General features: G+C 38.9%; 2 protein-coding genes across 6 annotated transcripts in view; both read left to right on the top strand.

The window, feature by feature from the left end:
* PPARG (peroxisome proliferator activated receptor gamma) overlaps positions 1 to 26,410 on the top strand; it is a 148,801-nt gene that overhangs the window by 66,242 nt on the left and 56,149 nt on the right. For all 5 annotated transcript variants that reach the window (XM_030928015.1, XM_030928014.1, XM_030928017.1 and 2 more), the window contains one exon: positions 26,160 to 26,387. In XM_030928015.1, the coding sequence (XP_030783875.1) occupies positions 26,168 to 26,387 (220 nt within the window). In that variant the 5' untranslated portion in view covers positions 26,160 to 26,167. The remainder of the gene's footprint in view (positions 1 to 26,159; positions 26,388 to 26,410) is intronic.
* LOC104673294 (aurora kinase A) lies at positions 5,750 to 7,455 on the top strand. Its single transcript, XM_010377291.2, has one exon. It carries the CDS (start codon positions 5,750 to 5,752, stop codon positions 6,959 to 6,961), a length of 1,212 nt encoding a protein of 403 aa, XP_010375593.2. The 3' UTR covers positions 6,962 to 7,455.

Raw genomic sequence — 26,410 nt, forward strand, 5'->3', positions numbered from 1 at the left:
ACAGGGTTAACGGGAGGATTAAATGACACAATACTTGTGAAAGTAGATCTAAAGCCCTATATGGAATTTATTGCTTTAGCCTGGTAGCATTAATCACTTGTGGCTAGAATAGAAGGCTCTGATTTAAAAAAAGAAAAGAAAAGAAAAGGCTGGGCGCGGTGGCTCACGCCTGTAATCCCAGCATTTTGGGAGGCCGAGGCGGGCGGATCACAAGGTCAGGAGATCAAGACCATCCTGGCTAACACAGTGAAACCCCGTCTTTACTAAAAACACAAAAAAATTAGCCAGGCGTGGTGGCGGTTGCCTGTAGTCCCAGCTATTCGGGAGGCTAAGGCAGGAGAATGGCGTGAACCCGGGAGGCAGAGGTTGCAGTGATCTGAGATTGCGCCACTGCACTCCAGCCTGGGCAACAGAGCGAGACTCCATCTCAAAAAAAACACCTAAATTTTAAGGAATATGGAAAAACAAAAACTGCAGAACTCTTTATTGCACAAGAGTAAGTGGCAGTTATATGAATGAAGTGGGGCATCTGCATGATCTCCTGTGCATGTTTTGAGAAGGAGATGATCAAACTTAGAGAAAGCATCTTTGTGTCTAATTTTTTTAAATGATGAAATTATCTCCCACTTTCTTAAATATTTGTCTATGTAGAAATTGAAATTATTCTTTTGGCCTAAATAAGAGTGACAATTACATGTTTTCTTCTCAGAGGCATTGAGAAACTTAGATTATAATGTTTTTCATACACTGAAGTAGAAGTCCAGAAAAGATTTGAGTTATTGACACAGCTCTTTTGTGTGTGTGTGTGTGTGTGTGTGTGTGTGTGACAGAGCCTCACTCTGTCACCCAGGCTGGAGTGCAGAGGCATGATAATCACAGCTCACCACAGCCTCAACCTCCCTGGGCTCAGGTGATCCTCCCACCTCAGCCTCACTAGTAGCTGGGACTACAGACGTACCTCACCACACCCAGCAAATTTTTGTAATTTTTGCAGAGACAGGATTTCTCCATATTGCCCAGGCTGGTCTTGAACTCCTGGGCTCAAGGAATTCTCCTGCCTCAACCTCCCAAAGTGCTGGGATTACAGGCGTGAGCCATCACAGCCGGACCCTGACTTCCATAATTTCACATGTAATTAGAATTCAAGTCCTTTTTCTTGAATGTTACTATTGTCCGTATTAATTTTTTTCTGAGTATGGCTCTAGCTTTATCATTTTTTTCTGACTTAACTCTGATTAACCTCTTTTTTCGTCACCAGTACTTTGCAGATTTTGTAGATTTCTAGACTCTGAAAATCACTGTTTTTCTGAAAACTGTCATTTGTCTCATATTTTCCTCCAAAATTATGAATTATAGGAAACACCCCAAAGAAATATCATTTACATTAGCTGTTTACAAGAAAATACAGGGTTTCATTTTTAATTTTATTTTCCTACTATTTCTAAGGAATACAACTTGTCTTGAAAGCTCCCTGACAGCAACTATCCATTTAATCTGCCAATTGCAGCATAAAACATGGGTCATTAAATGAAAAACAATTTTATACCTCTCATAGAGGTTGTCATATATTACTATTTTTGTCAGCATTCTCACTTATGACTCTATTTGGATAACCCTGGGAAAATTTCTAAAATCTTCATAGCTCTTTTGTTAGGTACATATTCCTTGAGACAGAGGAAATCTGAGCAAAGTAAATTTCTTCCTTATCTGAGATCAACAAAAGTGATACAGAGCTTCTGTCCTGTTAGCTCCCTTTGGACGCTTAAAATAGGCACTAGAGGTTGTCCAGTAAATGCTTCATATCCATCTACTAGTGCTGAATATTTGTGAAAATATAGATGATAATGAATTAGACTTGTTTGAATGGAATTAAGTTTCTGTAAAGTTTTACCAGATTGTCTTTTTTTTTTTGTTTTGTTTTGTTTTTGGTAAATGCAGTTTTGCACCTGTAACTAATTTAGAGATGAAGAAATTGCACATGTAACTGATAGCAACTGCCATCCAACTCTTATAACCTCAGAATCAAGATCACGTGGCTATTTGAGTACACAGTGTTTTAAACTGTTTAATTTTTATTTGAGCAAGGGATTGCCAACACAAGATCGAGGTTCCCACAAGTGGTGAGTGGCACTTGTGGTTAACACTGCAAAGCAGATTTAAAAGTCAACTGTTCATTGCCTACGAGGGAATTATTCCTCATCACCTCATGCCAGGTTTTTATACAGTCTTTTAGCTGACCTTCTAAATGAGAAACGTTGTCATCCAGTGCAAACTGCCAGTGATCCTAAAATACCTATCTTTATTATCAGTCTAATAATATTTATTGAGTGCCTATTTTCAAGGCACCATAGTGAATGTTATGAAACCTAGACACTTTTTCCCTGTCTTTCAAAGTTCTTTATAATCCAGGCATACTTTATATATTTTACCTTATTTCTCACCACATTCCAGGTATTGGCCTGCCTTGTTTTCACACTAATCTCTTTGTCCCAAGAGTAAGCCCGACCCACCCTTGCTCCAAGCCTAGTATGTCCTGAAATGCCTTTCCTAATTCTTCCACCTTTTCAAATCCTCCTTGTTCTTCAAGGTCAGCTTCAAGTAACCTCTACTCCGTGAAGCATTCTCTGAATGCATTGCTGTTCATTGCTCCCTCTCTCCTCTAAACTGAAAATGTGTTCAGAACATCTCTCTTCTGCCTCTTCCACTGCCTTCATCCCAGTCCAGGACACTGTCTGTGCCTGGATACTAGTCTCTTGATGGGGTTTTCAGCTTCCATCCTAACCTCACAACAGCCTAGTCTCAACCAGTCACCCAGAGGGATAATGCTCAAATGTGAGTCATATTTGTCACTCCACCCACAGCCCTGCAGTGGTTCCCCATTTCACTTGTAACAAAAGCCCAAGTCTGGCCCCTACCCCCCTGCCCCACCCCAACTGACCCTTGTGGTCCTCTCTCTCTCCTTCTCTCTCTCTTCCACCCACTCTGCTCCAAGCATGCTGGCCTCCTTGCTGTTCCTCCCACATTCCAGATGCTCTCCTGCCTTCGTGCACCTGCCCTAGCTCTTGTTCCTGTCCAGGACCCTCTTCTTCTGGTATCCTCTGGGCCACCTCTGTCAACTCCCTATAATCTTGGCTCAAATCTTATCTTCGAGTGAGGGTGACCTTGGCCTTCCCCATCCTAGGATAGGGGAATTACCTCTCCTCCCCATTTCCCTTCCTCCTCTACTCTACAATTTCCTATTTAGAAAGTGTTTGTCATCTTCTAACATGCCATGTAATTTATTGATGGATTGTATGTATTGCTTGTCTGCTTCACCTCCCTGGAATGTTAACCGCATGAAGGCAGAGATCTTTGTCTAGTTTGTTCACCCACTGATGTATTCCAAATACCTGAATAGTAGCGCTCATTAATACTTGCTAAATGAAAGAATAGAATCCTCTAACATTTGTGACTTCTATCACACAATTTAACCCTGAGTTAGAACTGTCTGGTATTATTTCCTGTTTTGTATATTCCCTAAGCCAAATCATATAGTCACTGAAGAAAAGATCCATGGTTTATTCTATATTCCACAAGTGCCAAGCACATAATCAGTATAATCAGGTCTTGTTGACTTATTAATACCAAACTGATCTCCTCCAAGGTCAGAGACTGGAATATATTTAGCAAATAAAAACAAAATTTTAGTGTATGTTAAATATTATTCTAAAACCAATGCTAATACAAACAAACCAAGTACTGGATATGCTACAAACCAGGCACAAATATGTTTTGAATTATCTATTAGTTAATTTGTACCATGTCCCTCCATTAGTTCGAATAGCATTCATTGAATATCATTTGAATATTAATTTTAACATCATTTGTTTGTGAGTTACCCAAATCCCTGACTTCTTCTGCAAATCTACCCACCTTTTGATACTTCCATTATTCATTTGAACCTCCAGAACATTTATTTGCTAGCAATGTTTAAAAAAGAGTAGCTTATTTAATTAGCTAATATCTAATATATGAAGCACTTAACGTATTAATTGCCTGAGATGTAATAGGTGCCAAGCATGTCAGTTCTGTCTTCTTATCTTTAAAATGGAAGTTAATACAGACATAATGTCTCCCCTTGGGTCTTTTAAGTCAGATATTTAGGAAAAAGTAAAATATTCTCATTATTCTTGTTATTTTGCTTGCATTAGCAATTAAGTATGATTGATTTAAGATCACTGGATATTATCTTACTATTGTCTACACTTTACCTAAAGCCCTGCCTTTAGTTTTGTAAATAACATTATAGACCTATTAGATAGATTGAACAAGTTTGCTTAGTGGATTAAAATATGATGCTAATAAGAACCAAAACGAGTTTGATATTGGGATGGCCAGATTTACACAGAAGTCTTTGCCATTTACAAAGAGATCTGTTTGCCATTGATACATCCACATTTCTAGCCACAGTTACCCAAGATATATAAACAGTTAACTCAGGAGAAACCAACTCAATTTTCAGGTATATGCCACATACAAAATCTCATCACCTTTGCTATTATATACACTTAGTATTATTTCTTAAGCAATATCATGTAATATAAGGGGCATGTTGATGACAGGGACATGTACCTTTTTCTTGGGATTTCAATACGAATGACTATCCAAATCTTAATCATCCCAATGGCTCCACATAATTCAGACCCCATGTCTACTGGAAAGCTATCCCTGATTATTTCAGGACATGTTAGTGTCTTTCTTTTCCACATTTCTAAAGTACTTAGTATCTCTATCACAAGTATGGTCTCTGTACTTCCTTCTGCTACTAAACATTTCTCACTTTTGTAAGCTTCTCAAGAACCACAATACTATGTGTTTCTTGTGAGGCCTAAAAAACACCTTGCACATAGTATTAGGTGATTAGCTATCTTGATTTGAGGTTTTAGATTACTGATTGAACATTTACTGAGCTGAAGATATAGAGAAAGAAAAATGCCAAAGAAAACTAAAATGAGGAGGTTTGGAAAAGAGAAACACTTTAGTACTAAATTATTATGGTAACTTCTAAGAAGCAAGGTTTATAAAATAGATTGTTGATACAAAGAAAATGTAATTAAAAAATTGGTAGCTTGAATGGATTTAACCTGCTAACTTTATTTCATTTAAATGGAATGCCTCAAAAGACTACTCAGCTGATCCAAACATAGTAACTTCCCAAACACAAGACACTCTTGACGTAGGCCTCAGAATTTGGGGAAAAAATTCCTGCATTGTTTAAAATACAGTGTCCTTGTAAAGCAGAATAGGCCTTATATACAAGTCAAATGTATCAATTCTAAAGCAAAAACAAAACTTTTACTACTTACTGACTCTTTTTTTTATTATTGTTTATTTATTTATTTTGAGACAGAGTCTCACTCTGTCACCGAGGCTGGAGTGCAGTGGCAACGTCTCAGCTCACTGCAACCTCTGCCCCCTGGGTTCAAGCAATCCTCCTGCCTCGGCCTCCCAAGTAGCTGGGATTAGAGGCACCCACCACCACGCCTGGCTAATTTAGTATTTTTAGTAGAGACGGGGTTTCACCATGTTGGCAGGCTGGTCTCAAACTCCTGATCTCAAGTGATCCGCCTGCCTGCACTTTTCAAAGTGCTGGGTTTGCAGATGTGAGCCACTGTGCCTGGCCTACTTCAATCTTTTAGATAAAATGTACACCCTTGGAGCTCTTGGAAGACTCGGGTCCTTGGGTCGCGGGTGGGAGCCGACGGGCATCATGGACCGATCTAAAGAAAACTGCATTTCAGGGCCTGTTAAGCCTGCAGCTCCAGTTGGAGGTCCAAAACGTGTTCTCGTGACTCAGCAATTTCCTTGTCAGAATCCATTACCTGCAAATCGTGGCCAGGCTCAGCGGGTCCTGTGTCCTTCAAATTCTTCCCAGCGTGTTCCTTTGCAAGCACAAAAGCTTGTTTCCAGTCACAAACTGGTTCAGAATCAGAAGCAGAAGCAATTGCAGGCAACCAGTGTACCTCATCCTGTCTCCAGGCCACTGAGTCATACCCCAAAGAGCAAGCAGCCGCTGCCGTCGGCACCTGAAAATACTCCTGAGGAGGAACTGGCATCAAAACAGAAAAATGAAGAATCAAAAAAGAGGCAGTGGGCTTTGGAAGACTTTGAAATTGGTCGCCCTCTGGGTAAAGGAAAGTTTGGTAATGTTTATTTGGCAAGAGAAAAACAGAGCAAGTTTATTCTGGCTCTTAAAGTGTTATTTAAAGCTCAGTTGGAGAAAGCCGGAGTGGAGCATCAGCTCAGAAGAGAAGTAGAAATACAGTCCCACCTTCGGCATCCTAATATTCTCAGACTGTATGGTTATTTCCATGATGCTACCAGAGTCTACCTAATTCTGGAATATGCACCACTTGAAACAGTCTATAGAGAACTTCAGAAACTTTCAAAGTTTGATGAGCAGAGAACTGCTACTTATATAACAGAATTGGCAAATGCCCTGTCTTACTGTCATTCGAAGAGAGTTATTCACAGAGACATTAAGCCGGAGAATTTACTTCTTGGATCAGCTGGAGAGCTTAAAATTGCAGATTTTGGGTGGTCCGTACATGCTCCATCTTCCAGGAGGACCACTCTCTGTGGCACCCTGGACTACCTGCCCCCCGAAATGATTGAAGGTCGGATGCATGATGAGAAGGTGGATCTCTGGAGCCTTGGAGTTCTTTGCTATGAGTTTTTAGTTGGGAAGCCTCCTTTTGAGGCAAACACATACCAAGAGACCTATAAAAGAATATCACGGGTTGAATTCACATTCCCTGATTTTGTAACAGAGGGAGCCAGGGACCTCATTTCAAGACTGTTGAAGCATAATCCCAGCCAGAGGCCAATGCTCAGAGAAGTACTTGAACACCCCTGGATCGCAGCAAATTCATCAAAACCATCAAATTGCCAAAACAAAGAGTCAACTAGCAAACAGTCTTAGGAATCATGCAGGGGGAGAAATCCTTGAGCCAGGGCTACTGTATAACCTGTCAGGAACATGCTACTGAAGTTTATTTTACCATTGTCTGCTGCCCTCAATCTAGAACGCTACGAGAAATATTTGTTTTACTGAGCAGGTGTGCCTTAACTTCCCTATTCAGAAAGCTCCACATCAATAAACATGACACTCTGAAGTGAAAATAGCCATGAGAATTGTGCTACTTATGCTGATTCATAATCTGGAGGCAAGGTTCGACTGCAGCCGCCCCGTCAGCCTGTGCCAGGCACGGTGTCCCCACAGGAGGCAAATCCAGAGGCTGGCTGTGGGGAAAGTGACCACTTTGCCCTGACCCGGTCAGTTAAGGAGCTGTGCAATAACCTTCCAAGTCCCTGAGTGAGTGTGTAACTTATTGGGTTGGCCATGCCTGGTAAAGCTGTTGGAATGAGTATGTGATTCTTTTTAAGTATGAAAATAAAGATATTTGTACAGACGTGTATTTTTTCTCTGGTGGCATTCCCTTAGGAATGCTCTGTGTCTGTCCAGCACCCTGGTAGGCCTGATTGGGTTTCTAGTCCTCCTTAACCACTTATCTCCCATATGAGTGTGTGTAAAATACGAACATGTGCTCTACCTCCATTTAGAGACGTTCTTGGGATACAGAAGAGGCCGTGTGTCTCAGAGCTGTTAAGGCTTATTTTTTTAAAACATTGGAGTCATGGCATGTGTGTAAACTTTAAATATGCAAATAAATAAGTATCTATGTCTGCGTGGAAAAAAAAAAAAAAAGTACACCCTTGAATTTTTATTTCCACCATTTACACTGATTTGAAGTCCTTGGTTGAATATGTATTTAGCCTTCATTGTGCAAGGAAGCTGGTTACAAAAACAGATAGTTTATTAAAATGCTTATATTGGTTTTTAAAAAAGAATAATTTTAATACAGTTTTTTCTTTTTTCTTTTTGCTCTTTTTGTTATTTTTTTATAGAGACACCATCTGGCTGTGTTGTCCAGTCTGGTTTCGAACTCTTGACCTCAAGTGGTCCTCCCATCTTGGCCCCCCAAAGTGCTGGGTTTACAGGTGTGAGCCTCCATGGCTGGCCTTAATACTGTTTGATGAGTTCTGAATCGAATAAGGTTTTTTTTTTTTTTTTTTTTTTTTTTTTTGAGACGGAGTCTCGCTCTGTCGCCCGGGCTGGAGTGCAGTGGCCGGATCTCAGCGCACTGCAAGCTCCACCTCCCGGGTTCACGCCATTCTCCTGCCTCAGCCTCCCGAGTAGCTGGGACTACAGGCGCCCGCCACCTCGCCCGGCTAGTTGTTTTTTTTTTTTTTTTTTTTGTATTTTTTAGTACAGACGGGGTTTCACTGTGTTAGCCAGGATGGTCTCGATCTCCTGACCTCGTGATCCACCCGTCTCAGCCTCCCAAAGTGCTGGGATTACAGGCTTGAGCCACCGTGCCCGGCCTTGAATAAGTTTTAAGTGAATTTTTAAGTCCTAAAATTCTATGACAATCCTTTTAACACAACTGGAAGAGTTTTTGCTTATTTGGTTTGTCTGCATGTTTCCTTCTATCATCCTCCACTCCTAGGACCCATATGGAACATCATCTCTTAATTAACTCTTTTAATGAAGTATAATATACGTGGAGAAAAATGTCCAAATCATTTTCACAAGTGAACATACTTGTGAAATTAGCACCCAGACAAAAAAAAGAAAAAAAAAAAAACAGAACAATACCAGCAGTCCAGAAGCCCTGTGACTATTCTGTTTCTCACTCATTGATAAGTTTTGCCCGGTTTTGTATTTTATGTAAATAGAATTATACGTAGTTTACTCTTTTGTGTCTGGATTCTTTTGCTTAGCATTTATTTGTGAGATTAATCACACTATTGAATGTAATTGTACTTCATTCTCATTACTGTATAGTGTTTCACTGTATAAATATATCACAACATATTTATCCTACTGTTGATGGGCATTCAGATGGTTTTCAGTATTGCAAATAGTACTGCTATGAACATTCTCCTATAGGTCTCTTAGTGAAGGAGCATATGCATTTCTGGTAACTATATGGTTCAGCCAATAATAGAGTATGTTGAGCTTCAGGAGATGTTGCCAACAGTTCTGAACAGGGCTCTAGGAATCTATACTTGTACCAGAAATGCGTGAGTGTTCTAGCTCTTCCACACCATCACTGGTACTTGGCGTTCTCTGTCTTTTTCACATTAGCCATTCTGGTGGGTGTGTTGGTATCATATTCTATTTTTAATCTCCCCTTTTCTGATGTCTAAAAAATTAAGCACTTTAAGAAGTATTTGTTGTCCATTTGGCTATCCTTTCTTGTAAAGTACCTGTTCAAGTCTTTCACCCATTTTTATATTGAGTACTTTAGGTAAATGTTCTAAAGCGTACCTTGTCAGATACATGTATTATAAATATCTTCTCTTACTCTGTGTGGTTTTTCATTTACTTAATAAGCAGACATTTCTAATCAATATCGTCTGATATACTAGATTTTTCTTTTACAGTAAGTGCTTTTTATATCCTTTTGAAGAAAGCTTTGCCTCCTCCAAGGTTGATAAAGTGTGTTAGGTTTTATTTTTAAAGTTTTCTGGTTTTATACTTCACATTTAGATGCATATTCCAACAGAATTGATTTTTGCATATGTAGTAAGGTAAGGGTTTATCTCTTTCCATATGGGTATCCAATTGACCTACTTCCTTTATTGAAAAGATCATCCTTTCCCCACTCCCCAGCAGTGACATTTTTGTCATAAATCAGGTGACCATATAAGTCTGGGATTTATTCTGCACTTACTCTTCTATTGCATTGTATTTTTGCACCAATTAAGAATGCCTTAAGTCCTGTAACTTTATAAATAGTTTGATATCTAGTAGCATAAATCCTCCAGCGTTGCTCTTCCCCTTCAAGATTGCCTTGCCACTTGGCCTTTTGAACTTCCTTATAAATTTTAGACTCAGCATATCAGTTACCATACCATACATAAATGCTGGGATTTTTATTGGAATTGTTCTGAATCTATAGATAAATTGGGAAATAATTGAAAACTTTACAATATTGAGTCCTTCAATCCATGAACATGGACTGTCCTTTTACTTATTTCTTCTTTAATTTTTTTAAGTAGTATTTTTGGGTTTTCATTATAGAGATCTTACACATATTTTGTTAGATTTTTTCCCGTAGGTATTTGATTGTTTTGATGCTGTTGCAAAAATAATTTTTAAATTTCACATTCTATTTGTTGCTAGCTTATAGAAATATAATTGGTTTTTGAATGTTGACCTTGTACCCAGCAACTTTGCTAAATTATTTTATTAACTATAATGGAGTTTTTAACTATAATGGATTTTTAAAAACACAGTCTGCCCGACATGGTAGCTCATGCCTGTAATCCCAGAACTTTGAGAGGCCAAGGTGGGTGGATCACTTGAGCTCAGGAGTTTGAGACCAGCCTGGCCAACATAGTGAAACCCTCTCTCTACATTTTTTGTAACTAGTACAAAAAATTAGCCAGGCATGGTGGCACGCCCCTGTAATCCCAGCTACTTGGGAGGCTGAGGCAGGAGAATTGCTTGAACCCAGAGACAGACGTTGGAGTGAGCTAAGATAATGCCACTGCACTCCAGCCTGGGCAACAAAGTGAGACTCCATCTCAAAAAAAAAAAAAGAAACAGCAACAAAAAAACACAGTCATGTCATCTGTAAGTAATGTTAGTTTTAGTTTTATTTCGTCTTTTCCAATTCTTTTGTATCTTTTTCCTTTGTTGCATTGGATGGATCTCCAGTACAGTGGTGAGTAGAAGTAATGATAGTATCATTACCTTGTTGCTGATCTCAGGAGAAAAGCTTTAAATATTTCACCATCAGGTATAATGGCCACTCTAGGATTTTTGTTTGTTTATTTGTTTGGTTTTTATAGGTATTCTTTAGCAGACTAACAAAGTTCCCTCTCCTTCCTAAGAGGTTTTTTATTTTTAAAAAAATTTTAAAAAAATTTTTTATTTTTAAAAAAATTATGAGTGAATGTTGAATTATATCAAATTCTTTCATATAGTTTGTTGTGGTGGTGGTTGTTTTTGAGACAGGGTCTCACTTTGTCTCCAGGCTGGATCATGGCTCACTGCAGCCTCAACCTCCTGGGCTCAAGTGATCCTCCCACCTCAGCCTCTTCGAGTAGCTGGGACCACAGTACATCACCACACCCAGCTAATTTTTAAAAATTTTTATAGAGACAGGGTCTCACTATGTTGTCTAGGCTGATCTTGAACTCTTAGGCTCAAGTAATCCTCTTGGCTCCAGTGTGCTACCCTTGTTCCTTCGTCAAAGATCAGCTGACTACATTTATGTGTTCCTGTTTCTGGGCCCTGTGTTCTGCTCCTTTGATCAGTTTGTCCATTCTTTTGCCAGTACCACACTATCTTAATACTTTAACTTTCTAGTAGGGCTTGAAGTCAGGTAGTGTCAGGCCTTCGACTTTATTGTTCTCCTTTAATATTGAGTTGGCTATTACGGATCTTTTGCCTCTCCATATAAACTGCAGAACCAGTTTGCCAATATCCGCAAAATAACTTGCTGGGATTTTTATTGTGATTGCAGTGAATCTATAGATCAAGTTGGGATGAATGACATCTTGACAATACTGAGTCTTCCTATCCTTGAGCATGCAGTGTCTCTCCATTTTTTTCATTCTTTGATATCTTTCATCAGAGTTTTGTAATAGTTTTCCTGTATAGGTTTCATATATATTTTATTAAATTTATACCTAAGTATTTTACTTTTGGGGGTGCTAATGTAAAACAGAGCAGACATTATGGGGAAAATGTAATGTCCGTTTGGGGGTAATGTGTTTTTAATATTAAATTTGACTTGTTCATTGCTGGTATATAGGAAAGCATTATGACTTTTGTATATTGACCTTGTATCCTGCAACCTTGCTATAATCATTTACTAGGTCCAGGAGACTTTTTTCTGTTCTTTTGGATTTTTTTATATAGAGGTCATGTCATTTGCAAACAAAGACAGTTTTATTTTTACCTTCCCAATCTGTATCCCTTTTATTTCCTTTTTTTGTCTTGTTGCATTAGCTAAGACTTCTGGTGTGATGTTGAAAAGCAGTAGTGAGAGAAGACATCCTTGCCTTATTCCTAATCTTAGTGGAAAAGCTTGAGTTTCTCACCTTTACATATGATGTTAACTATAGGTTTTGTGTGTAGATGTTCTTTATCAAGTTTAGAAAGTTCTCTTATTTTGTCAAATTCTTTTTCTGCATTTATTGATATGATCATGTGATTTTTCTTCTTTAGCCTATGGGTGTGATGGATTACATTAATTTGTTTTCTAATGTTGAACCAACCCCGCATACCTCAGCTAAATCTCACTTGGTCATGGTATATAATTCTTTTCATACATTATTAGATTCAATTTGCTGATACTTTGTTAAAGATTTCTGCATCTCTGTCCATGAGAGATTGGTCTATAAGGTTTATTTTCCTTGTAATGTCTGTTTTGTTTTAGTATTAGGGTAATTCTAGCCTCATTGAATGAGTTAGGAAGTATTCCCTCTGCTTTTATATTCTGAAAGAGATTTCAGAGAATTGGTATAATTTCTTCCTTAAATGTTTGGTAGAAATCACTTCCTTAAATGTTTGGTGAACCCAGTCTGGTGCCTTCTGTTTCAGAAGGTTATTAGTTATTGATTCAATTTCATTAATAAATGTAGGCCTATTCCATTTGTCTAGTTCATCTTGTATGAGTTTTGGAAAATTATGTCCTTCAAGGAATGAGTTCATTTCACCTAGATTATCAATTTGTGAGCATAGAGCCTATTATCCTTTAATGTCAGTGAGATCTGTAATGATACCCCTCTTTCATTTCTGAATGACTTTCGTTCATTCTTCATGTGCTACTTGTGTGTGGTAGACAAAGTATAATTTCAACTAAATCAAAGCAACTGTTCAACAGATTTAGCCTTAGTCCTAATTAGATTATTAGTAACATCTCCATTTAAAAATGTACGAAGCGGCCGGGCGCGGTGGCTCAAGCCTGTAATCCCAGCACTTTGGGAGGCCGAGACGGGTGGATCACGAGGTCAGGAGATCGAGACCATCCTGGCTAACATGGTGAAACCCCGTCTCTACTAAAAATACAAAAAACTAGCTGGGCGAGGTGGCGGGCGCCTGTAGTCCCAGCTACTTCGGAGGCTGAGGCAGGAGAATGGCGTAAACCCAGGAGGCGGAGCTTGCAGTGAGCTGAGGTCCGGCCACTGCACTCCAGCCCGGGCGACAGAGCAAGACTCCGTCTCAAAAAAAAAAAAAAAAAAAAAAAAAAAAAAAAAAAAAGAAATGTACGAAGGTACTTTTAGCAGAGGAACCAAGCTTGAGCTAGTTTGACCATAGTGAATTTTTGCTGAGGAAGCAGAAGAAATGGTTATATTGGTGAGGGCATAATCCTGTAATCTTTTCTGTGTCCTGATACCTCAGGACCAGCGTAAGCAAACTCCCTAGACAAGATGTGGCTCATGCAAGAGAAAATGTGCTTTTTAAAATGAACATGGACCCAGCATAGTGACTCATGCCTGTAATCCCAATATTTTGGGAGGTTGAGGCGGGAGGATTGCTTGAGTCCAGGAGTTTGAGACCAGCCTTGGCAACATAATGAGACCTTGCCTCTACAAAAAAAAAAAAAAAATCAAAAAATTAGATGAATGTGGTGGTGAATGCCTGTGGTCCCAGCTACTTGGCAGGCTGAAGTGGGAGGATCACTTGAGTACAGTGGGGTTGAGGCTTCAGTGAGCCATAATTGTGCCACTGCACTCCAATCTAGGTGACAGAGTGAGACCCTGCCTCAAAAAAGAATTATTATTTAAATAAAATATAATAATAAAAAACATGGTCTTTCTAATGCTCTTTGTTGATCTGAATTTGAAAATTTTCTGTGAGACCTTCTGGCTTATTATAAAGAAATTTGTATCTAAAGATACATATTGCAATGTTTCAATCTCAAAGCTATCAATGGGAAATCAAACCACAGAAACATCGAATTTGGTTTTGAATATAGTCTAAGTAGACAATAAAATGAAAATACATTTGTTTATATTGAAGAAGCAAATGACACACCAAAGAATTAATTTCTAATAGTTTTCTTTTTTCTTTTTCTTTCTTTTTTTTTTTTTTGAGACGGTGTCTTATTCTTTGCCCAGGCTGGAGGGTGCTGGCATGAACTCGGCTCACTGCAACCTCCATCTCCTGGGTTCAGGTGATTCTCCTGCCTCAGTCTCCCGAATAGCCAGGACTACAGGCCTGCGCCATCACGCCTGGCTAATGTTTGTATTTTTAGTAGAGGTGGGATTTCACCATGTAGGCTAGGCTGGTCTCGAACTCCTGACCTCAGGTGATCCTCCCACCTTGGCCTCCCAAAGTGCTAGAATGACAAGCATGAGCCAGCGCACCCAGCCTCTAATCATTTTCTTAATTCATGGTGCCCAAAATAAAGGTTCTATATTCAGAGAAACCATGACAGAACTTAAACTCTAGCCCCAATACCTATTTAACATTGGGCAAACCACTTAACCTTTTTATGTCTAATATTTTTCATCTGTTAGGTGGTAATAATATTTGTGTATAACAACGTAGGACTGTTTACAGCAAGCACTTAATAATTGTTAGCTATTGTTACTAAATTGTATTTCTGCTGATGGGCTCCAGAGTATTTTCCTCCTTCACTAAACAAAACTCAGGATACTATGTGAAGGAAAAGAAGTGAGTTGGTAGAATTTATTTTTTAAATGCTTGAGTCAAAAGGAGAGCCATTTGTTGTTCAAGTATCAAAACTATTTTCTGATTTTCTTTCATTTTACTTGAAACTACATTAAAATTTTCTCCAGTTTTCCAGATGATTGCATGATAATCGCTTTTAAGAGGATGGTAACACATGCAAGGAACAGACTTACTCCCTCTGTTAGGAGAAATCATGGAAAGATATTACAATTAAAAAATATTGAATTTTAGCTTAATTTTTACCTTTATCTAAATAACACTTGTACATAGCTGCAGCTTTCAGTGAAGAAGAGATCCTCAGTCCCACAGCTAAATCCCGCTCTCATAGGCAATGATTTTAACTCTTTCACATATTTCTTCTGGCATTTACCTTCCTATCTCTAGAATAACATACTTACACTATTGGCCAGGCATAGTGGCTCATGCCTGTAATCCCCACACTTTGGTAGGTCAAGGCGGGCAGATCACTTGAGCCCAGGAGTTTGAGATCAGCCTGGGCAACATGGTGAAACCTCATCTGTACGGAAAATACAAAAATTAGCCAGCAGTGGTGGTGCACACCTGTGGTCCCAGCTACTCAGGAGGCTGAAGTTGGAGGATTGCTTGAGCCCAGGAGTTTGAGGCTACAGTGAGCTGTGATCACATTACAGCACGACAGCCTGGGCAACAGAGAGAGACCTTGTCTCAAAAATGATAATAATCATCATAGCATACTTAAACTATTATTTTTAAAGTTGTATTCTTATTCATTGACTTCTTACTGTGGAAGATAATAATTTAGTCCTTTTACTACCATACTCCCTTTTCCAAAACACATACTTCTCCCTCCCCTCCGTCTTCATAGTGTAGTTACTTGTAATTTGAGGTTAAATCAGTTGTCTGTGCTTACATTGTAATAACTGAAAGTGCTACTTAGGGTTGAGCCAAGCAGTGTGCTGTGATTCTGTTTCCTGTCCTGCTTAGCTATTTACTTTTCTGGAGTTAATTTTTTTCACTTAGTCATTGCTCATTTTGTTGTCATTTCTTGCTATGTGCTCGTCACTAATTCATCCTCAAGCTCTCTGACAGAGTAATAAAAACTCCTCTCAAAGTGGTCAAACATACCAGGCATTCTGGTTTCTCAGGTGATCCTACCTGGCCTTCTTCCTCCTGCGTTTTCTCTAGGCTGCTCTGCATCTGTAGCCTGGGACTACCTTCCACCCCTCTCCTGTGTTTCAGATCCTTTGTTTCCAGGTCCCATCTTTTCTCTTCCTTGGTTCTGGTGGGGAACTCTGGGAAAGAGTACATGGGAGGTAACTTTTCTGGACACCTTGTCTTTCTGAAAATGTCTTTACTCTCATATTGGATGGACGATTTGGCTAAGTCTAAAATTCTAAGTTGGAAATTCTTTTTTCTCTGAATTTTAGCAACATTGTTCTATTGATTTTCTAGCTTCTAATGTTACTGTTGAGAAGTTCAATGTCATTCTGATTCCTGATCCTTTCTATGGTACTTTTTTTTTTTTCCTGTCAGGAAGTACTTATGATCATCTCTATAGAAGGGGCATTAATCTTCACAGTGTTCCTTTCTGTGTGGTTTAAGAAATCCTTTCTCTCTTGGGTTTTGTTACTGTTTAAACCAACATAAATCCTTGGTCTTAGTCATTCTAAAGTTAAAGAAAAACTGAGGAACAACTTAGGAATACATTTCAAGTACATGTGATAAAAGGCAAATGTGCAGAGGATGATCACTATATGTTTCAAAAATGGGAAAAAAGAGATAGCTGCAAACTTTAACATAGGTTAGATCATCATTTCTCAAACTATATTCCATCACATATTAAACTCCTCAAATATTGCACACTGTGCTTTTTTCTCTGTTTTGTGTATTCTCATGAACATTAGCCTGTTAGTTTAAGAAGCCTCACAGTAAACCTATTTAACCTTGCTTAACCTAGCATTGCCTAAATTTACTTGATCACCAGATTTTTTTTTTTGTTTTTAGTTATTTTTAAAGGAACATTATTAACATATGTATAACACAGTTGGGGAAATGCCAGATAAGACATAGACTTTCCTGGCTGCTAAAGAGCAATTAAGCATTGGAATGAGTAACCAAGAGGAGCTGTGGACTCTCCTTTTCCAGAGGCCTTTAAAACAGGACATCTGTTTTAGGCGTAGTCCTGTTTAAACAATAGGGCTTTGCTGGCGGTTCTTCCTCTTCCTGTCCCCTAGTGGTAGTGTTGAAGGCTTTTAGCCCACCTTTTATATGACTGTAGTACTCTGGTAACTAGTGTGTACACAAATTACTGTTATACTATTAATATTAATTATATTTATTGAGAACTTATTAAGTATCCAGCCCTATGGTAAGTGCTACATACATTATCTAATTTAATCCTCACAACAACTCTAGGAAGGAGATAATATTAATATCCTACAGATGGAGATTAGATATGAAGAGATCACCGAACTGCCAGCAATAGGATTGGATTGGAACCTCGGGCATCTGACATGGGGCTGTGCCCATCCTTCTTCACCGTTAGTATTCAGAACAGCAAACGGTGCAAAGCAAACGAACACATAAAATTTGTATATCTGTACTTACTATGTAAAAATGAACCAAGATAATGCTTATTTTATTAGACTATTCCCTAAACCTTTTGATTAATTCAGAGTCCATGACTTTCGTTAGAAACAAATTCTGTTATAGATTTAGTTCTTCTGCATTTTATTCTGTGATAATTTGCCATCCGGGAAATGGTTCCTTACATGATACTTTTTCCTTCATAAATCTGATGCCATTCATATGCCTTCACTAAAGACCCGCCAAAGATAAATCTGGATCTCTGAAAAGTGGCAAAGGTTAAAAGTTCCATTTTCAGCATTTTTACATGTATCAACTTGATAACGTGGCGCTGAGAATGCCAGGCTCAGAGGAGCCAAGCTGGGCTCCTGTCCAGTCAGCCTCTAGGTCACCAGGAAACCCTGAACAGGTCACTTTGCCTCATTTTCTTTATCTATCAAATGAGAACTCAGATGATCTCAAAACAGCCTTTTCTGCTCTAGTGTTTCAGGATGATTCTTGTCTCTGGATATCAGCTGTCATGATGGGAGAGGAATTAGTAAATTCCCAGGTCAGTTTACACTGCAGAGTGATCTTGGTCTGCATGAATCAGTAAGGATGGACTGGATAAACAAGTTGGAACCACAGTTATGAGTACCATAACATTAACCTGAAACAAATGAGAAGGAATTGAAAAATCAGCAGTTAAGTGTCTTTTAAGGCCATTTCCAACAAAACTACAAAGGACCTATGAAAGGCTTTTCAGGTACATACTCTTGTTGCCTAGCTGAACATGTTTCTCTAATAAAGCTTTCATTTGAGAGTTACTCTTCATAGTACATCCCCTGTCTCCCTGCCTGCCTGGCACATCATAGGTGTTCAGTGAAGGTTTGTTGGAACTGTTAAATAATTGTTTAATATAGAACTGGAAGATCAGGAAGAGATAATGTTTTTCTAACCAGTATTCAGTGTAAAGTCACAAGTGTGGGCTATGGAGCTTCAGACCATCTGGATTCAATGTCAGTTCTACTGCTTAGTAACTGTACTTTCAGACAAGTTACTTACTTCCAGGTCCATGCCTCAGTTTTCCCATCTGTAAGGTAAATTATAAGTGCACCTACTTCCTCGGGCTGGTTGTGAGGATTAAATGACACAATCCAGGCACAGTATTTGGTGTAGTGCTTTGCACAGATTTAGTGTCCTGTTAGTACTAGCCAATGTAAATATGAAGAAGATGCAACATTTTACCAGCTATTTTAATCATAGTTTTTCTTTTCTCTTCATAAGGGACAACATAAAACCCCAAAGGTAAAGCATATATTTCTGGTGTTCAATTTTGTAATTTAGCATCTTTTGCAACCCACTTCCATGCTCCCAAATAATAATGCCTATCAGATTAAAGAAGTTACTTTATTTTTGCTTGAAATTGGTTGTATTTTTGTTGAACTACTTCATCCTTTGAGTATTGTGAAAAGTCTGCGCATTGACTATAACAGCATTTAAAGCCAAGTCTGAAGGTCTAAGATAATGGCACACATCCATGTCCTTGCTCACAAGTTCTGCCTAAAGACTTTTGCCTGCTTGAAACACTGTAAAGGTTTTGAAATTAATGGATATACCCCTGATGCAACACAACTCAGTGTCACCAGCTGGGGAGTTAAGACCCATTCTTGTTACTGAGAAGGGTTGTTGTTCATGCAAATATTTTGTTCATTTGTTCTTTCATGGGTAATTGCACGGAGTAACATAAAACACCTCCTCAACTTACAGCTTGGCAGAAACAGTAGCTTATGTTTTCTAGAGACAAAATTAGAAGCAGGCTTTCTGGACCCATCTCTAAGTCAAAATAAAATAAAATGTCTAGGGAACCACTGTGCCTCCCAGTAACTATGGTCCATGGAATAATGTTGTTTAGGTCAAGGCGTCCCAGAGTAAAAGGGAAGGGAGAAGGGCAGGGGGGAAGGGGAGAAGTGTGTTTGGGCAATGTTTTCATAGAGATGAAGAGGCAAGCTGTTTTTCTTTCTTAGTTTGTCCTTTCAACTTAGAAAAATAAGAAAATCATCTAGGACCCCAACCTTCCTCTTGTAATCAGCAAAAGAGAAAAAACTGAATATACGTCGTTGAGGGGGAACAGTTATGGCTTAAGTTGTATTTTATTGATAATGTTGAAGATTAACATTTTTTTTGGAGGGAACTTAAGTCTTAACAAAACTAAACTGTTGAAAAAGTATTGTTATTTTTCCATCTTCAGTAGCAAAATGAAAATTTACTCTTCTGCATAAAATATGATCATCAATTGGCAAGAATTTGGTTAAAAAAAAAACTGTGCATGGAATATGCACATGGGAAAATAGAATAATTCGATACTGTCCTTTTGCTCCAGACTGGAAATCTAATGGTGAAGATAGTTATCCAAATGATTATATCCGAGTTAAAGGAGGGGGTACAAAGTGCTGTGGGAACACAGAGAATGGAGTGTTTGTAAGTTGGAGGATTCATAGATGGTTTCACGGAGAAAGTAACATTTGGACTGGGTTTTGAAAGACAAGCAGGCTTGTGGCATGAAGAGGTGAGGAGTAGGAAGAAGACACAGCAGCCTCGATGACCTGCATGACTAAAAGAGGCAGGGCATGTTGAACCTGGGCAGGTAGTATGATATGCCCAGGTGCCAGAGATGCCAAGAATGGGAGTGAGGTCTGGGATAACCAGAGGAAATAAGACTGAAAAAGTAAGTTAGGGCTGAGACATAGAGGGCCTTGAATGCCAAGCTAAAAGGCCAGTGTTTCTCCTGCTTTTCCACCAGTATGCCCTTACTGGTAGAGGACAGCAAAAACATACCATTCTTGGGTGGAGGAAGGGAGGAATGAATAGGTGGAGTATGGGGTATGTTTGGGGCAGTGAAACTATTCTGTGTGATCCTCTAATGAATGCATGATATTATGTCTTTGTCAAAACCCATAGAACTTGGCCGGGCATGGTGGCTCACACCTGTAATCCCAGCACTTTGGGAGGCAGAGGTGGGTGGATCGCTTGAAGTCAGGAGTTCAAGATCAGCGTGGCCAACATAGTGAAACCCCTTCTCTACTACAAATACAAAAATTAGCTGGGCATGGTGGCACACGCCTGTAATCCCAGCTACCCAGGAGGCTGAGGCAGGAGAACCATGTGAACCTGGGAGGTGGAGGTTGCAGTGAGCCAAAATCACGCCGCTGCATTCCAGCCTGGGTGACAGAGCAAGATGCCACCAAAAAAATAAATAAATAAATAAATAAATAAATAAATAAATAAATAAATAAAAATAAAGTAGAACTATACAACACAAAGAGCAAACCCTAATGTAAACCATGGACGTTAGTAATAATGTGTCAATATTGGTTCATCAGTTGTAGCAGTTAGACTACACCGTGCAAGGTATTAGCAATAGGGGAAAACCATGTTTTGTAGAGAGGGGACAGGAGGCTGGGGAAGGGCTTTTATGAGACCTCTGTACTTTCTGCTCAATTTTTATGTAAACCTAAAACTGCTCTAACAAAAATAAAGGCTACTATGAAAAACAAAACAAAACAAAAAACAGAAAACAGCATCCTTTTAGCCACGAGATGTACTACAAGTACAAAGTTTTCTAGGGATTTCATATAATATCTTTAAAAATTACATGAACTTTTCCTTCTTTCCTTAACACATAGAAGCCTATTTTGACATTAAAAATTTTCCCAGAATTTCCACAGTATAATACATAACCCCTAGGGATATGATTTTTGTAATAAGAAGCATGGCTTTGGCTGAGCACAGTGGCTCACGCCTATATTCCCAGAAGTTTGGGAGGCTGAGCCAGGAGGACCACTTGAACGCGGGAGTTTGAGACCAGCCTGGGCAACACAGTGAGATGCTGTCTCTTTAAAAGGGAGGAAGGGAAGGAGGGAGCGGGGCGGGGGGAGAGAGAGAGAGAAAAGAAAGAAGCATGGCTGTGATTGAAAGGGAGTCACTGAAGTTTTATGTTAAAAATGAAAGCAAAATTAAACCAGTAAAATCATGAGCAACCAATTTCTCTCCCACCCCAGATATTTTTGCATCCTTATTTTCTTTTCCCAGTATTCATACAGAAGCATATCCACTACCTTTAACTCACTTTGTCAGCCTTTATTCTGTATACAGAAAACTTTGCAATAGCATAGTGAGAAGTAGGTGATAAATCCACCTTTGTGAATATTATAATGTAGACAAAGGAAATATACTTTAATATGAAAATAAGTTATACTAAGAAAAGTAGGTACAGAAATAAATGAAAATTAAGCCTGCCAAGGAGACAGACAAAGTAAATGGAATGACCTGCGTTAGACAGGTTTGGATGAATTTTGAAATAAAGGACACTGTTGGATGGGTGCCCTGTCCTTAGGAGTACAGACTTTTCTCTGGATGTCATTGAGACCTAGAATGACCTTTAGCTATCACCAGTACACATTTCCCTTTTTGGTGTGCAGTGTTGACACGGAAACACAGATAACTTAAGGTTGTTTGGGTACTTATTTATGTAGATAGACATGTGAACCCATACAGTACCTAATTAGTCCTCTTGAAACCACAGACGCACATTCACAGGACTAGTCTTGTTTATATTTTCAAGGCTTTTTTTTTTTTTTTTTTTTTTTTTGAGACAGAGTTTCACTCTTGTTGCCCAGGCTGGAGTGCAATGGCACGATCTTGGCTCACCGCAACCTCTGCCTCCTGAGTTCAAGCAGTTCTCCTGCCTCAGCCTCCTGAGTAGCTGGGATTACAGGCATGCACCACCACGCCAAGCTAGTTTTGTATTTTTAGCAGAGATGGGGTTTCTCCATGTTGATCAGGCTGGTCTCAAACTCCTGACCTCAGGTGATCCACCCTCTTTGGCCTCCCAAAGTGCTGGAATTACAGGCGGGAGCCCGGCCTCAAGGCATTTTTTCTTATGAAGATCACAGCTGAAATCTTCAATCTTTAGCTAATGCAAAAGTTTGCCTTTGGAGTGAATTTCTTGTCAATCTTCTTGGTAAGAAAAAGCAAGTGGTGTTAAAGTGAGGGCATTAAAATAAAATTGCTCCAAAAAAATGATAAACAAATAAAAGGAAAAAAAAAGGAAAAGCAAGAGGCCCATGTACACATATACAGAAGAGAGTGGCCCCTATTCCATAAGCCTGTTTCATCAGAGAGAATCAAGAGGATACTATATATACAGAACAGGGTTTCAGGGTCAGTCTTGAGTTTGAATCTTCTACTTCCTAGCTAGAGGACTTTGGGCAATTCACTTTACTTCTTTGGTCCTAGCTTGGTTATCTATAAAGTGGGAATCATATTTCAGATTATGCAGAAGAAAAGGTAGGATGTACCAGGCACATTGGAAGTGCTTGATCAATACCAGTTTGCTTCCCTCCTTCCCTGCCCCTTCTGCTAAAACTTCACAGCTATCTCATTAAGTCATCAACGTATTTAGTATTTAATAAGTAAATATTTAACGAGCACCTACTATGAGACAAGCCCTTTGTTAGCCAGTGGGGATATGACTGCAAACAAGAAAGATACGCCTGTGATTTGAGGAGTCCTGGAGTTTATGAGCAGCTCCTCTCTGTCTCCAGTGTGAGCAGTCCTAAATTTACACAGCTCTCTGCTGGTGTTTTTGACCACAGGGTCAACATTTAAAATACTTATGACTGCTTTTTTGGTACTACTTTGAATAATGAACTGGTTTCAGGTAAACAGAGTCCAGGTACCTATTGCAGAAAGTTTTCCAGTCTACACACTCGGTGGCTCACAAGTTCACATGAAGTGAACCAAAAGAGTTTTGTTGCACTTACTGTGACAATAAATCATGTTTAGAAAAATGCATGCGGCATACATGATATTGGGCAGATGATTCATGAAACTTGCTATTCTGTGGCCTTAGAATCCATATAAGTATTTTTCCTTTTTTTTTTTTTTGAAACGGAGTCTCGCTCTGTCGCCCAGTCTGGAGTACAGTGGCGCAATCTCAGCTCACTGCAAGCTCCGTCTCCCAGGTTCATGCCATTCTCCTGCCTCAGCCTCTCCGAGTAGCTGGGACTACAAGCGCCCGCCACCATGCCTGGCTAATTTTTTTTTTTTTTTTTTGTATTTTTAGTAGAGACGGGGTTTCACCATGGTCTCGATCTCCTGACCTCGTGATCCACCCACCTCGGCCTCCCAAAGTGCTGGGATTACAAGCGTGAGCCACCACGCCCAGCCTTTCCTTTGTCTTTTATGTGTTTTCTTGTTTCTATCTCTGTTTTGTTTTGTTTTTGTTTTGGGGGTGGTTTAAAATTAATGCTGGGCTAGAGTCTGATTTTGATACTCCCAGGTATGATCAAATGTTTCCACAAATCTCTGTAACCTTTCTATTCTCAATGTGGGGAAAACTTTCTCCTCTTTAAGAGGGAGGGATTGCATTGGGGAGTTATACATGATATAAATGATGAATTGATGGGTGCTGACGAGTTGGTGGGTGCAGCACACCAACATGGCATAAGTATACATATGTAACAAACCTGCACGTTATGCACATGTACCCTAGAACTTAAAGTATAATAAAAAAAAAAAATAAAATAAAATAAAAAAAAAAGAAAAGGTGTATCCACAGAAAAGATAATTATTTGAGTAATATTTCATAGTACAGAAATAATAATTGAGTAATTTTTCCCTTTAAAATTTTTTTATTTTTGTGTTATTAAGAACAAAATTATTTTAGGATGCAAGTAAAGAAGAAGTTCATTTACCTATATGTAATTTGCCAACTTTTCTATTACACAAAAGCATTATGAATACAAGTAGAATAGGAAAAATTTCATCCTAAAGAGAAAAATATTTTGGGCTTCTACTTTCAAGAGAGTAAAATTGTCCTGGAACCGTGTGCACACTTTAAAAACAATCATAAATAGATTGCATCAAACTAGAAACTTCTTCACACCAAAGGAAATAATCAATAAAGTGAAAAGTCAGCCTATAGAATAGGGAAATCTGTACATCTGATACGGAGTTATGGATTGCAAATTGTACATCTGATATGGAGTTAATATTCCAAAATATATAAGAAACTCAACAAACTCAATAGCAAGAAAACAAATAACCCAGTTAAAAAATGATAAAGGACCTGAATATCCATTTCTAGAAAGAAGACATACAAGTGGCCAACAGATATATGAAAAGGTACTCACCATCACTAATCATCAGGGAAATGCAAATCAAAACCACAGTGAGATATCATCTCACACCCATTAGAATGGCTGTTATCAAAAACACAGAAGGTAAGAAGTGTTGGCAAGGATGTGGATAAGAGGGAACCCTTGTACACTGTTCACAGGAATGTAAATTGGTATAGTCATTATGGAAAACAGAATGGACTGCCTCAAAAAATTAAAAATAGAACTAGCATATGATCCAGCAATCCTACTTCTGGGTATATATCCAAGTGAAATGGAATCAGTATGTTGAAGAGCTGTCTGCTCTCCCATGTTCACTGCAGCATTATTCACAATAGCCAAGATATGAAATCAGCCTAAGTGTCAATGGATGAATGGATTTTTGAAAACACAGTATATATATGCATATGTATAAAATATATATACACACATACAGATATACACATACAGATATATATGTACACACACAGTAGAATATTATTCAACCTTAAAAAAGAAGGAAATCCTGTCATTTGCAACAACAGAGATGAACCTAGAGGACATTATGCTAAGAGGATTAAACTGGGTGGTGTTTGACACAGAAAGACAAATACCACATGATCTCACTTAACATGTGGAATCTAAAAAAGTCGAACTCATAAAAGCAGAGAGTAAAATGGTGTTTGCCAGGGGCTGGAGGGCAAGAGCAATGGGGAGATGTCTGTCAGAGTTTCAGTTATGCAGGATAAGTGCTGGAGACCTAAGTATAGGTCACCTTCAGCATGGTGACTATAGTTAGTGACGCTGTGTGGTATATTTGAAATTTGCTAAGACAGTAGATCTTAAGTGTTCTCACTATACATATTCATACTCAAAAAGGTAACTGTGTGAAGTGATCTTGAGTGTGATAATCATTTCATAGTAAATACATCACACTGAATACCGTATAAGTTTTTTTTTTTTTTTTTTTTTGGGGTTTTTTGTTTTTTGGTTCGGTTTGGTTTGGTTTGGTTGGGTTTGGGTTTTTTTGAGATGGAGTCTTGCTCTGTCTCCCAAACTGGAGTGCAGTGGTGTGATCTCGCCTCACTGCCACCCCTGTCTCCCAGGTTCAAGTGATTCTCCTGTCTCAGTCTCCCAAGTAGCTGGGATTACAGGCGTGCTACCACACCCTGCCAATTTTTGTATTTTTAGTAGAGATGAGGTTTTGCCATGTTGGTCAGGCTGGTCTTGAACTCCTGACCTCAGGTGATCCTCCTGCCTTGGCCTCCCAAAGTGCTGGGATTACAGGTGTGAGCCACCATGCCTAGCCTGTATACCTTAAGTTTAAAAATTTTTGTCTATTATACTTCAATAAAACTGGACAAAATTTTAAATAACAGCAGTCATTAACAGACTCAATTGATGACCTTCTGTAGAAGATAACGAGAGCAGGACTGTTGGCAAGGCGTTTATATGGACACTGTATGTGTCTGCACTGTTTCAGGATTTTCTATTATGATACTTGGGTAAAGGGTGACTTCCTTTCTATCATAAAACAGCCTGGACAGCACTAAGAAGGTGGTTATGTTCTTTTCTGTTGTTGTGAGAGCCTAGATGAGATTACTTTGCCAAAGACTCTTTCATTTCTCTTTCTGAAACTCTGAGATTGTTGTGTTCTCTGGGACTTAACTTCACAGCTAGTCTATTTTTCCTTTCAGAAATTACCATGGTTGACACAGAGATGCCATTCTGGCCCACCAACTTTGGGATCAGCTCCGTGGATCTCTCCGTAATGGACGACCACTCCCACTCCTTTGACATCAAGCCCTTCACTACTGTTGACTTCTCCAGCATTTCTACTCCACATTATGAAGACATTCCATTCACAAGAACAGATCCGATGGTTGCGGATTATAAGTATGACCTGAAACTTCAAGAGTACCAAAGTATGATGTTTATTTTCACTTTT

Source organism: Rhinopithecus roxellana, chromosome 1 (genome assembly GCF_007565055.1).
Source record: "Rhinopithecus roxellana isolate Shanxi Qingling chromosome 1, ASM756505v1, whole genome shotgun sequence".
Taxonomy (NCBI): domain Eukaryota; kingdom Metazoa; phylum Chordata; class Mammalia; order Primates; family Cercopithecidae; genus Rhinopithecus; species Rhinopithecus roxellana.